The sequence below is a fragment of the Manis pentadactyla genome, chromosome 4 (genome assembly GCF_030020395.1).
Source record: "Manis pentadactyla isolate mManPen7 chromosome 4, mManPen7.hap1, whole genome shotgun sequence".
Taxonomy (NCBI): Eukaryota; Metazoa; Chordata; class Mammalia; order Pholidota; family Manidae; genus Manis; species Manis pentadactyla.
The window spans coordinates 167,092,804-167,106,809 of NC_080022.1; the positions used below are offsets into that span (position 1 = coordinate 167,092,804).

At 52.1% G+C, this 14,006-nt stretch overlaps 1 protein-coding gene across 10 annotated transcripts; it reads left to right on the top strand.

Moving 5' to 3' along the window:
• The first annotated feature begins 3,939 nt into the window (after window positions 1–3,939).
• Window positions 3,940–13,444, top strand: COPZ2 (COPI coat complex subunit zeta 2). 10 transcript variants are annotated; one of them, XR_008997365.1, is made up of 10 exons: window positions 3,940–4,092; window positions 4,849–4,923; window positions 6,510–6,591; window positions 7,090–7,181; window positions 7,623–7,678; window positions 8,386–8,463; window positions 10,476–10,527; window positions 10,729–10,810; window positions 11,126–11,164; window positions 13,119–13,444. XR_008997365.1 is itself a non-coding variant. In XM_057501396.1 (10 exons), exons 1-10 carry the CDS (start codon window positions 4,009–4,011, stop codon window positions 13,164–13,166), a joined length of 687 nt encoding a protein of 228 aa, XP_057357379.1. In that variant the 5' UTR covers window positions 3,940–4,008; the 3' UTR covers window positions 13,167–13,444. The 10 variants fall into 10 exon arrangements, 8 of the variants coding, with proteins under 8 accessions (XP_057357379.1, XP_057357380.1, XP_036735703.2 ...); XR_008997366.1 differs by lacking the exon at window positions 10,729–10,810 and adding an exon at window positions 11,887–11,955 and having other exon boundaries at window positions 11,094–11,176; window positions 13,119–13,149; XM_057501396.1 differs by lacking the exon at window positions 10,729–10,810 and adding an exon at window positions 11,887–11,955 and having other exon boundaries at window positions 11,126–11,176.
• The last annotated feature ends 562 nt before the right edge of the window (window positions 13,445–14,006 follow it).

A 14,006-nucleotide genomic window follows, 5' to 3' on the forward strand; every position in this document is an offset into this window, starting at 1 on the left:
GCATGTCTTGCAAAGAAAATAATTAGATTTTCAGCAAATCTAGACATCTGGCCCGCTTTCTTACATGGTAAACATCATTAGCAAGCTTGTTACCATTAAGCGATCAAAAGAGGTAAAGCTCTTCTGCAAGCCAGCCTCTTCCCTGTGCAGTCCTACCACCACTGTCTTAGAAGATTGCTTCTCAACCTTGGCTGCACATTAGAACTACCTAGGGTGCTTGTAAAAAATACCAACATCCAGGTCCTGCCACTGATCAATTAAGTCAGAGTTTCCCAGAGCAGCCCTGGGCAGCAGGATTCTGTGAAAGCTCAGGTGATTCTTACATGCAGCCAGAATAGAGAATGACTGGCTTGAAGCAAGAATCCAAGTTGGATGAAAAAGCTCAGCAGTGGTAACGCATGAGCACGGAGTAGAATCACCACCCGATTTTAGGACATGCTCTTCCTCAATCCTAAAATGCTCTCTTCCCTGACCTATCCATGAAAACACCTTATTGTTCATTCATGTCTTGGTATAACATTTTGTGAAGCTGAGTTCAGCCGTCCTGTATGTCTCACCACATAGTCCCAAACAATGCTGTAATTTTCTTTGTATGGCTCTCAGTGTGGCATGTCACAATCAGGGAGGTGCTATTGTGAGGTGGGAAGAGTGGGCGTTTTCAAAATTTGGCTACTAGTCTGGCCCTCCTGACCTAAATGGAGATTACAATATACTTATTCACAAAGTTTGGAAATCAAATCAGATCTTGTGTATAAAGTCACTCATGCTTGGAGAGAACTAAACATGAGGTCCCTTTCTTGCTTGGCTCTCCACCTACACCACAACCTTATTATTGGAGAGAAAGCTGAACGTGTTAAAGAAATGAGAGTGTCCTTGCGATGGTCTCTGGAAACTCTTCCTGCAGACAGAGCATAGAAGCTTTTTGTGGAGGATGCCTCAAGCACACACATCCGTGCCTCCATTCCACACACACCTCCCCCTCTTGACATTATAGCAGGAAGGATAGAGAGAGGCTGTTGTTACCCAAGGGAACTGTTTCTTTTTGCCACACAAGAGCAGATGCTGAAATCCTAGGACAGTGCAGAAATGTGGCAGCAGGAGGGTGAGTCAGAAGAAACAGAATGGTCTCACCTCTCAGATATACCAGAGCCCAGAGCCCAGAGGGGAACCTGAAAGGGCAGAAATGTGTGTGTGTGTGTGTGTGTGTGTGTGTGTTTTCAGGACCAATTTTGAGTCTAGCTACTCCACAGATTCCAGCTAGCTCAAGGTGTGCACTGCACAGCACCCCCACCTGGGCACGCCACCCTGAAGGGAGCAGAGAACAGGGAGATGTGAAGGCAGCATTCTTTTTGAACCCAGCTTTGGCTTCCTTACTCTGGGAGGCTCTCCAGCTGCTCCTCTCTGGCACATTTCTCAGGTGCTGCCAAGCTTACACTCTCAAGTCCTCTTGGGGTGATGCTCCCTGACACAGTGCACGCTGAACTTGCCTTTTTACATAGAGCTCCATTAAAGGAGCACCCTGGCCTGGGGGCCCAGAGGAAAGAAAGGAGTCCTAGAGTTTCTGTTGAGGGAGTTTAGGGGAGGAACCATCATGAGAAGAATCTCTTCCTTGAAAAGTTCACCTGGAGGGCTCTGAATTTTCTTATTCACCATTGCACTTAAGATGTAAAAAGATCTTGGGGATTATGACAATAGCGACAACTGAGGTGGAGGAGGGGGTGGTGATGAGGATTTCATGGTTCCTCAGCTTCCCTCTCTGGCCTTCTCTTCCATCCTCTGCCCTCTGCCTCTTTCCAGCGCCTTCTCATACACTCTCCTGTAGCTCACTCCTCCCTCACTGCTCCCCAAAGAGCAACAACAGCTCCCAAATCCCCTGTCTTCCCAGGACTTCCTCCCTCCCTTCTTCTGCAAGCTCACCTTCTCCCACTGGGTACCATATGCCAACCAGAGGCTAGGAAATGCCCCTGGAGGCTTTTTGGTGCTGTCGTTGTACATAGGAGCTAAAAATGGACTAGCTCGCAGAAATATTAAGGCATCAAAATAATACAATCATTTTTTTTATAACATATTGACCATTGACATGACCATTCACATAACTTCTGATGATCTGGAATCCAAACAAATAAAATGCTGTCTTTTTTTCCCTTAACATATCAAATAGTGTTGAACAATGTTCACTATTATAACTGATAGCCTGCAAGGAAGATTCAGATGTGCCTTCTAAATCATCATAGAAAGAGGGTCAGAAGAAGTTTTCCTCAGATGTTTGCATGACTCACTCTCTTTCCTCCTTCAGCTCTTTGTTCAAATGTCACCTTCCTGAAGGCTTTTTCAAGTGACCCTAATGAAAGTGACATGTTGCCCCGCTTGCTCCAACCCCTCATGTTTCTAATCCCCATTCCTGCTGTCTTTCTCCATAGCGTTAATCACCAACTCATATATCTAGTTTATTTATGTTCTATCTGTCTTGCACATAAATATGTGAACACCCACACAAACACTCTAATATAAGCTCCATAATAGCACAGGATTTTATTTTGTCTACTGTTGTATCCCAGTGACTAGAAAAGTACCTGGTACATAGTAAGCACTCCGTAAGTACTTGTACAGCACATAAAATGTAGTTTCATTAGTAAGTACATTTTAGTTATTATTTGTTTAAAATAGGCTGTCTGTGAATATATATACATGATTTCCTTCATCTTTATCCATTTATTCATTCACTTACTCAACAAATGCTTACTAAGTCCCTGTCATGTGTCAGGCCCTGTTGGGGACCCCAGGGGTTCCACAGTGAACCAGGCAGATACATTCTCTCTGTTCTGGTAGGACTCAGTGTCTGGTGGCTTGAAGGACCATTACATATTTGTAAACAAATGACTGAAAATGATACCTAGATACTGAGAAAGGTGCAATGCAAGAAATAAGTAGGATGCTGAGATAGAGAAGGTGACAGGAGAGACCTGTCAAGTTAGCCTGGGTGGGTGTCCGAGAGGGCCTCTGGTCATGAAGTTGAGATTTGAAGAATAAGGAGACGTGATACCATTCAGCAGAGGAAAACCCATCCAGCAGCCAGCCGTGTGGAACGAGTGAGTGAGGCACACAGCATGAAAGGCCTGGAAGGGAAGAATGGGGAAGAAACATCTGAAACCTGGATTCCATCCCCATTCATCTATCTATTAGCTATACAATCCTGATAAAGCACACAAACTCTGAGTCGCCCTTCCTTAAAACGGGGGCGGTGATACCTTACCTCCCAGATGTGGGTGTGTTAGGTAATGTATGCAAAAGTGTTGAAATGTAGAATTCACGCATGGTGGTGGTGTGGGTAAATGGGCAAGTAACTCTACAGCTGGAGTGTGAATTTTCCACGGGCCTTGAGTATCCTGAGGTGAAAACGTGTCCTCTGGCATCCTTAGACCAAAGAAACCAAAGCATGGCAAAGCCTGGTGCCACTGGTGCAGCATTTGTGCTGCTAGGCATCTGTCTTGCTTCAGATTTTGTCCTGTGTTGGGACACTTCTGGGGAGGTGTGGGGGAGCAGGCACTGCTCCCTTCCTGCGGAGTAGGAAAATCTCCTATGCACAGAGCTATCCGCCTGCGCTATCACTGCTGGAGCCTTGTCCCTGAAACCCGAAAGATGACCTGAGATATTTGTCCCTCTGGTCTACCAGATAGTCAAGAGGCAAAACGGCTTTGTCTATTTTTGCTAGTCCGCGGATACCAGCGCAAAGGAAATCCACAGGGTCACGGAGGAGGCCGGAGGGGACGCGGGAGCTCTGGGCTTCAAGGAACGGAAAGGGGCGGAGGACGACAAAGGGAAATGGGAGGTGGGGGAGGAGGGCTGGGTGTGGGGCGCTGGGCGGGGTGGGCAAGACGCGAGGGCAGGGAGGCGAGGAGAGCGCCCGGGGAACGGGGGACACGCACTGCGCGGGCGACGAGGGAGGCGCGAGGCCTGCGGCGGGGGCGGGGCGGCGGGCGGTGCTGTCAGCGCGCGGCGGCGGGCGGAATGCAGCGGCCGGAGGCCTGGCCACGTCCGCACCTGGGGGAGGGGGCCGCGGCGGCCACGGCCGGGGGCCCGGCGGGACTGCGGGTACGGAGCGGACGGGCGCCGGGGCCCGGGGCGGCGGGGGCTGGGCTGGGGGCGGGGGTGCAGCCAACTCACAGCTCGGCGCCCGGGAACTTGGTGCCACCACCCACCAGCCAGGGCCGGGGCCGGGACAGGCTGGGCAGAAAAGTTCCTAAGGGCGCTGACAGGCGAGGAGGCCTTTCCCGAGTCAGCATAGGGCTGAAGTTCTAGTCAGCTCGGAGCGGTGCTGGGACTGCTTGGGGTGGGGGAAGCGAGGCTCTGCGGGGAGGGGTAAGGAGGGGCCGGTCTGCCCGCGCTGAGCGCCCACGGGCGGCGGGCGGATGGGCGCGCTTCTGAAGCCCCCCCTCCTCTCCGGGCCAGGGGGCTGGGGGCGCGCGGAGAGCGCGGGTCCAGCCTTGGCCCGCAGCCAGCGGGAAGGACGAGGCGCGGCGCCGCTGTCCCCCCGGCCCAGGTTCTGTGATACACTCCGACTTGGGCTCTGGAGCAGTCAGTGCATGACAGAACTTGGGCCCGGACGGACCTCTGCACCCAAAGGGCACAGCGCCCACCCAGGGCGTGCAGTAGAACATCTGCCTGCCAGTGGAGCAGGCACCGGAGTTGGCGCATGTGGCAAAGGGTTGGGCCAGAACCAGCTATGAACTTTTAGGGCTGGGGTCTCTGGAGCCTGAGGATGGACCCCCAGGGCCAGCAGATCCCACAGAACCAATGACAAGGTGTCTACTTTGAGTCACGGGCCAATGGAGCTCTTCCTGGTGTCAGTTGCAGGAACCTTCCCTCTACACCGTCAAGGCTGTTTTCATCCTAGATAATGATGGACACCGCCTGCTGGCCAAGGTAACCTCCCTCCCTCACCGGAGGGTCCCTGAAGACACTGCGCTACAGGCCCAAGAACAGAAGTCCCCCACTCAGCTGACTCTCCTGTCTCAGGAGAGACCCCACAATGGGCTCTGTGACTCAGAGCAGCTCCACTTAGAGCCCTGCAAAGGTCTTTCTGTCCATCCTACTGCCTTGTCAGCCTCCTGGCCCCTGAAGGGGGGAGCAAATTTCCTCGGTTTCTCTCATGTTCCCTAGAATGTCTTATCATCATCTTCCACTGGCCAGCTGGATTGTGGGCATGAAAGGGACTCCTGAGGGGTCAGTGGGGAGTGAGCCTGGGACTCAGCAGTCCTTGTCCCCAAATTCTAACAAGCAATCTCTACTTTTTGTTTGCACCTTGGTAAACACTAAGGATTTAATCTGAAGAATCTAAGGATTTAGAACCAGACAGGATTTCAGAGACCATATAATCCAACTCTTTTATTTCATAAATGAATAAAATGAGTCTAAAGAAGCTAACTGAGTAGCGTGAGGTCCCAATCGTTAACATAAGAATAGAGATCCGAACTCAAGTATTCTGATTCGAAGCTCAGGAGGGTGGGTGGTTTTCACTGGACCAACTATTCAGTTATCAGATCTCTCTCCTAGCAAACATGGCCTGGGTAAACCAAACTAGAATAAACCAAAATACATGCCTACTGTTGACACAATTAAGTATAGCAGTGCAATTAGGCATCTACACTAGCTGTGACATGCATTATAGATTTTTTGTTTGTTTGAGGCTGAAACTTTGTCTTCATTGTATTCAAATGAGCTTGGCCATCATGGCAGTGGCCAGCAGGGAGATGACTGATTTGCCTTCAGATGGGGTACTAAATGCCAAAATCCACATCCAGAAAATGGAAAGCTGAGCTGACCACACTTTGCCGCAGCAGATGATCAGAGGTGGATCAGCAATGCCAAAGGCTCCGGAGCCTCCTCCCAGCAAAACCCATCCATATTAGGATTAAGAAACCAAGTCAGAGAGAGAGGCTCACCAAATGCAAACAAAAAAAGCATCTATTTAGTTATGCAATGTGAGCAAGTAACTTTCTGTAGACATTCAGTCTTCACCATAACCCTTTTTGAAGTCAGAGGGTCCTTGGCCTCAACTCTGCATCTTAACAACTGAGGTATCAGGGAAGTTACCTAACTTCTTCACACCCCAGTGTCCCCATGTGTATAATGGGGATAATGAAATAGCTGTTATGATTGTTTTTGTTGTGATGAAGCACCCTAGCCTCTGGCATCTTTCCTGTAGACTCAGATTTGTATAGAAACAGTGTGGCCTATGACCACCCCAGTCCTTAGCATGCTGCACATTCCAAGTGTACAAAAGCCCCAGAAAATTAGGAGAGAGAGGACTCTAAAAATCAGGCCTCAACATTCCCCTACTTTCTTTGCTTTGAATTTGTGTTTATGGGGAAGGGGAGCAGACAGGCCTAGAGGACAGCAAAGGGGATATGGACCCTCTTGGCCAGCACCCACCATTCCCTGCCACATGTCCTGGGAGGAGCCAGGCTCCATGGAACAGCTATCACCCCTTCTCCTTCCCTCTCTCATAGTATTATGATGACACATTCCCCTCCATGAAGGAGCAGATGGCCTTTGAGAAAAATGTCTTCAGCAAGACCAGCCGAACTGACAGTAAGTGTCTACCTCCTCCTTGCCCAGGACTCTCAGATGCACACCACCATCTTCTCCATCTGAACACATCTGTCCCCATCAGCCTCACATACCCATGGGCCAGTCCCTTCTTCAGAGGTGCTTTTTCTTCTCCTTCCCAGCTTTTCTCCTCTCCCTGCCTCCAGGGAACCTTCACTCCCCATCCTTCTCAACCCTTCCTTCTGCCAGCCTACACCCCTCTATCAGTGGAAGAGGCCAGCTGTGCTTGTGGCTGGTCCAAGGCACTGCACTTCAGGAGAGGGAGTCGACCTTGCACAGGATTCCTGACTCCTCAGCATGAGGCAGTAGCTAGAAATAGAGGCTGGTGGAGGATAGTGTGTAGCCCAGTGGTAGTGTCTCTAGTGCTAGTCTGCCCAAGGTTTCCTTGGAAAGGGAAGGAAAAATAGGAGAGGTGCAGAGCTGGAGCCGGGGGAGGGGCCCCACAGAGGTGGCCAGTACTGAAAGCCCCTCCATTTCTAGGTGAGATTGCATTTTTGGGGGGCATGACCGTCGTCTACAAGAGCAGCATTGACCTGTTCCTGTACGTGGTGGGCTCATCCCACGAGAATGAGGTGAATTCAGGAGGTGGGGTGACATGGTGGGGAATGGCTTAGAGTCTGGGGTATAAGCTGGGTTCTGATGGCTTACCAGTGGTACAGGTCCTTCTAGGCTCTAGGGGATGGGTTGAGCCAGAATGGTTCTTTCTGGAACAATACATATCCATTATGCCCCTTGGGTTCCTTGGGAACCAGAAATGAAAGCTTGGGAACCAGAAATGAAGCCTTTGTTTCTTCCTTAAACATCACTAGAGAAGCATCCATTCAGTGTCCCACAGTTGGGCACTCCAGTGCTCTACAACCTACACATGGGGGTGCCCTCTGAGGCCAAGTCTTCAGCCCTGTCCTTTCTAGAAAGGGTCAGCTGCCCACACAGGTAGGCTCAAGTGGGGTCTCCTTTTGGCCTTCTCCAACTCAAGTTCTCTGTGTTCCTCTTCCTGGGCCCACCCATCCCAGCTGATGCTCATGTCTGTTCTCACCTGCCTGTTTGCATCCCTGAACCACGTGTTAAGGTGAGTGAGGTCTTTCGCCCTCCATGGCCTCCAGCTCCCAGAACTTGATACGTCACAGAGGTAGGGCCCTTCTTCCCTGCTTTTCTCTGATGTCCTTGGTCCGCAAGACTAAGACTGAAGTTGGAGCATCCCCCTCCAAGGCCCCTGCCCTCCAGCTTACCACTATGCTATCACCCAGAGCAGAGCCATGCCAGGGTCTGGCCAGAAAATGAGGGCCACAGAAACTAAGTGATTTGCCTGTGGTTACAAGCAGTTTGTGTCGGAATAGAGACATAAAGTCAGGTTTTTTGACTTGAAGCTCAGGGTGGTTTTCATTGCACTCCTGTTCAGTTATCTGGTCTCTCAGTGAACGTGGCCTGAGTAAACCAAACTAGCATAATTCAAACATAAATGTCCACCATTGACACAATTAACTATAGTAGAGCTGTAGCATCTACACTAGTTAGGAAATGTGTCCAAGCACTGTGGCTAGCACAGGGTCAGGGCCCTGAGCTGGGAGGCTGGGCAAGGGCGGCCTTAAGGAAGTACACCTGCCCTCTGCTGAGGAATCCCTTGCTCAGATGCTGCCTTCACTGCCCTTGACATTCTCCTTCCCAGAGCTTGTTGGGGAGGGAGGGGAATGGTCGGAGAGAGGGGGTCTGCCTCGCCTCGGCAGGGAGCCGGCTCCTCCTGGCCCGGGGAGGCTGAGGAGCTGTGTCTGCCCCCAGGAAGAACGTGGAGAAGCGCTGGTTGCTGGAGAACATGGACGGAGCCTTCCTGGTACTGGATGAGATTGTGGATGGCGGGTGAGGAGGAGGTGGAGAAAAGGGGCTGGGCAGGAACTCTCACAGTGGGAGGCACCTTTGAGGGTCACCAGCTCCAGACTGCACACAGCGCATCTCTGGCCAGCTTCGGCCTCTCTCCCCCAGCGTGTTCCCAGTGATCCCCACCCCGCACCCCATCACGGGGGTGGAGGGCTGTTTCAGCATTCGCCAAAGTCAAGCAAACAGAAAGGAATCCCATGCGGAATTGTGGCTGATGGTGGAGTAGGCAGGGTTTGGAGAAAACATCTTGCTCTCCAGTGCCCAGGAGAAGCAGGCAGCCCACACACCTGCCCCTCTCTGGAAGGACCTCGTGTGGGCGGAGCTTGCTGCCTCCACTCCTCCCACTCTTGGAGCTCCAGTCCAGCGTTGGCCAGATGCTGGCCCAGGGGTGGTTACTCATGCTCCCTGTGCCTTACTTTCCCTATCTGAAATGGGGATGCTAAGGAACTACCTCATAGGGTGTGGGATTAAATGAGGTGGGCAAGGTGAAGCTCATGGCTCTCCTTCAGTAAGTGTTACCTCCTATTGGAATGCGATTATATTCTCAGGAAGCTGGGAGCCCTTACGAGAATTTCCTTGGAGGAAGGGCAATATTCAGGGAGGTAAAAAAAGTTCTGGCTCTGAAGCAAAGGATAATAGAACCCAATCACCTTAAAGACATCCACGTGCCTCGATCATGACATCCATTTTATAGATGAGAAAACAGGCGCAGGGATTCAAGTGACTTGCCTAAGGTCACATGGCTAGGGAGTGACAAGGGCCAAGATCTAAAACCAGGTGCACGGTTCCAGAGCTCTCTCTCTTTCCTCAGCACTGCATCCCCTGCCCAGGGACGTGGTCTCTGGGAGATGGGGTACTGAGGAATTTCTCCCTCCATCCCCCCTCCTCCCCTCTCTATTGACTGCCTGCTACTGTGAGGCCTCACGCTAATCGTTGGGACCTAAACATGAGTGGGATAAGGCCAGGTTTTGTGGAACCAGAAATACATACAATTTGGTAACCCCTCTTTAAGGAAAACAGGCACACACAATAACAAATACAAAATGAGGTGCAGGGGCTGTGAAAGGGAGGTTGTAAGCTTATAAACTTCCAGGCCTGGGCTCCCAGTGCCCCAGTCTCTGCTCCCTGAGGAGCTCACAGTTTCCCTCCAAGGCAAGTCAGGGATGTGTCAGTCGAGGCAATGCCGGAACTGGAGTCTTGACCAAGGATGCTTCTGTCTTCTGGATGAAAGAACTGCTGGTGAAGGAACTTGGGGTTGGTGGTGCCCCAGTGATGGTGCCCAGAAAAGGCCCCCAAGAAATGCCGGTTCACTTCCCTGGGACTGGGACTGAAAAAAACTGGGCTCCTGCCCTGGAGGAGCCACACCAGGGGAGGAGGAGCCTCACTCAGGGCCCGTGGTCTCCATCCCACTCACAGTGACCAGCCCTCACACCCACATCCCAGCTCACACCCACAAATGGCTTCATGGCTCCGCCCCTGGCATCATGAAAAGAATACTCTGCCCATTAACTGAGAAAATCCTTGATATTTGTGTTTGTCAAAAAGGAAGACAAATTCTGATTTAGCGGGTTCCATTTCTTCCTTGTATAGCATGACCAACCAGGCATAAAATAACAATGAAACAAGAAAGGTACCCCAGGGGGCCTCCCTTCCTTTGCTGCGTCTGAGCCCATCCTAGACCCAGAAGATGGAGTGAACTTTCAAGAGCTCTGAGTTTTAAGTCCTCCTTTTGACACCCAGATCATTCTAGACTGACTGCCCTCACTCCATTTCAAAGCTTTGGCCCAGTGCGGCCAAGTGTGTGACCACCAGGTCTGGAGTGTAGAAGAATCAGAGTGGAGAGCTCTCGGTGGTGAGGGAGAGTTCTGACTTGAGGCACGTCAGTGGGAAGGTTGCAGGAGAACATGAGGGAGGGAAGAGGCTTGGCAGGGAGAGGTGGCAGAGGGGAGGACCGTGTCACCGATTTCCCTCCTGGTTTCTCTCTCATCTCGTAGCGTGATTCTGGAAGGTGACCCTGAGCAAGTGATCCAGAAAGTGAATTTTAGGGTAAGAATATTCTTGTATGCTCCCTCATTCCCATCGCCTCCAAGCTGCCCTTCCCAGGTTCCCCACCAATGTCCTGCCTGCATGCAGGCTGCTGGGGCCCAAGCTCCTCCAGGAGAAGCATCTAGTGGGTCAGTGCACTTGCTGGGGGTGTGGCAGTTTGAGGGGTTGTCATGAGTAAGAGAGCTTTTGTCCTCTCCCCAGGTAGGATCGCCAAGCACCTCGCCATCTTCCCTAGTGGGAAGTACAGACTGGGGAAATAAATAAATTCTCCAGGTGACACCAGGTGGCTGCTTTGGCCTTGAGGTTGGGGAGTGGGGGTGTAGATAGAACCTCCCTGCCTATCTGGCTCCTCATGTCTGGATGAAACCTTTTCTCCCATCTGTCCCCATCATCCCCTCATTCTTCATGCACCATAGATGGGCCCTGGGGGTCTGGCTTCCAAGTGACCAGGTGAGGGCTTCTACTAACTGGCAACACAGGTGCAGTTCTGGACCCCTAACCCCTGTATCACCTCACCACCCCCCTTTCCTTCTCCTCACTTTCTCCACCCAATACCCTCGCCCCAGCCTGACCACTCTCTGATGCTGCCCCCCCACAGGCAGATGACAGCGGTTTGACTGAACAGAGTATGGCCCAGGTAGGCCCCCGTGTCTGCCTTGACCAGAAATGGGCTAGAGGGAGGAGGAGGAGGAGGACAGAGACTCCCAGGGGATCCAGTGGCGCTATGGAGGCTGAGAAGTTGGGGTGCAGAAAGGAAGGGGTGAGAGTGACAGGCCATCTCTTGGCGAGAGTCACTGGAGGCTTCTGGGGTCCCCAGGGTGGTGCAGAGCTGCATGTAAATAAGTGAGGCGCCCTTGCCAGCAGCCCACCTCATCTCCTGGCTCTGTGCGACCAGATTGAGACCCCAGGGTGAGCTGCCCACCATAGAGGTCACTTGTCCCCTAACAGTCTGGGGACTCCAGGGCCTCATGTTCCCCTTAACGTGGGAAGGATACCATATAGGAGTTTTCCTCAAAACCCTCGACCCTTGCTGTTTGGAGTCCACACTGGAATTGTTAAGGAACACTTAAACCTGTGATAGGATCTACTTTTCTCCATTCGCCACTTGTCACCTTGCCCCTGAGTGACCTAGCTGTGGAAGGTCCACCCCTGCCAGTCCCCTGCATGGTCTCATCTGGAGGTGCATGGGGGGTGGTGAGTGGTGCCTGGATCTGCAACCTGACCGGTTTCACAGCTATGCAAACCCTAACCCCTGTATCACCTCACCACCCCCCTTTCTTTCTCCTCACTTTCTCCACCCAGTATCCTCACCCCAATACCCATTACCTGTTCTGTCTGCCTGCAGGTCTCTCTGCCCAGACTAATCCTGCTTTTATGGAGCTTCCTGCCCAGGCACTAACTACCTCCTGCCGTGGTGGCCAGGCCAAGGTGGGCCCGTGCTGTCCTGTGGAACCCCAGGGGTGCAGCCCCCTTCCTGTCACTGCCCTTGCCGCTCACTCTGCTCCTCCCTCCTCCCAGTTCCCAGGCTCCCTCACACTTTGCTGGGATGATTGGTAACTTTCAGGTCAGAAAGAGCTGACCTTAGGGAGCAACGAGCAGAGCAGTTAAGAACACATGTGCTGGTGTGAGTCATCCCAGGATGTATGTTCCAACTTACCTACAAGCTGGGTGCCCTACAGCACGTTACTCAACCTCTCTGGGCCTCACATGATCACAGGACACTCCTCAGAGAGTTATTATGAGAATTATTGAGCCAATGCATGGATAGCTCTTAGCACAACTCCTACTTTTCTAAAGGGGGAAAGAATGAAGACATAGCACTTTTAATGGAATTCTTAGTAAAAACCAAGGAAATTTCAGGGAGATGAAATGAGAAGGGGGGGAACCCCAGGGTCAGGCTGCCGCTGAGAGAGGAGGGAGACTGTGAAGAAGGAAGGGACATAGTGTGGGGATGGACCGTCTTCGGAAGGGCATGAGGCTTGATGGCTGGAGGGACAATCTGAAGGACATACTTGGGGTCCCATAATGTTGGCATTGAGTGTGTGCATTTCGACAGATCTGTGTAAACACTAGACTGAGGCTGTTTCCTTGGCAGGATGTGAGAGTGAACACATCCGAGTGTAGGTGTCCTGTGGCAGCGTCTGGCCGGCCACCCTTTGCCAACTGTGCTACATCAGCAGTGGGCTGGGGTGGAATACTGAGGTCACACTGCCAGCCAAAGCCAGAGCTAGGGGTTTGCTGAGCTCTCTGGGCACAGGAGGTGTCAGGCCAGGCCTGGTCTCTGCTTGGACGTGGCACTGTGGGTGCAAGCAAGGGGAAGATGGGGCCTGCTGTCACAGCCGCGGTGGCAGCAGCCGGAGCAGCAGGGCTGGGCAGCTCAGGCCTGGGCTGGGAGCTGCCTGCAGCCAGTTAGGACTGCTCTTTGGTCTTGAAGGCCTCAGCCCACTTAAGCCAGGCAGAGGTGAGCAGCTGCCACCTAGTGACCAGGGAATGCAGGGACACTTAGAGAAGGGCTGTAGACCTTTCCCTTGCCCAGTGTTAAGGCATTTGACATTCCCCCAATTCTTTCTCTCAACCTCCCCTAACCCCAGGTTCTTCAGTCTGCCAAGGAACAAATTAAATGGTCGTTACTGAAATGAAGGCTGTGCATTCAAGGTTCCCTGCCCCCAGGCCATTTCCCCAACCCTGGCAAAGTGCAAAGACCCCAGGGGACAGAAGGGACCCCTCTGTATACCCAGGTTCTCCCAGAACCGACTGCTGAGGTCTGTGGCCAAGGACTTGATATGCAAAGGTTTGGCTTCAGGAGTGAGTCACCCTTTCTCACTGCCCTGGCCTGCCCTTGGGTCGTGAGAACCAGCTGAGCTGCCTTAATTCATCCCTGGCCCCAGACCCTTAATAAACCTGCTTTTGTCTCTTGCCAATGGTCTCTTCTCTAGGTCTAGGAAGTGAATGTATGTTCTGATAAGGGCTCCTGCACTTTCTGCGGTTCATCTTCAGGATGCTCAGTACCGGGGCGTATCCCTGTGGTTGTATGACTGTGGAGGGGTGGGTCAAGAAAAAAGGGATGATTTAACATACAGGGGCGACGTTGATACCATGGGGTCCTATATGTGGTGGGGAGGGCTGTGTATGTTGTGTGTCACGGAAGAAGAGTCATAAGGCAAGGAACGGCCCATATTCAGAGAAAAGGAGACAAAAGATGGTACCTCTAAATGGTTCATATTTCCGGGAAAAGAAGAGCAAAGAATGGTACACACATGGTGGCCCGGCTGGGGAATTCTTTGAGTCACTTTTTCCATCCCTAGCCTCCAGAAAGGAAGGGCGTAAGGCTTCCTCTGGACAAACTGAGGAACAGCATGCCTGTTTTTCTTGGCCTGGCCGAGGCCGCGGAATTCCTATACTGGCATATACCCTGCGTACTAGAGCCCTGCAAGCTTGCCGTAGCTGGGCCCGGATGCTGGGGACGAGGAAACATCCGC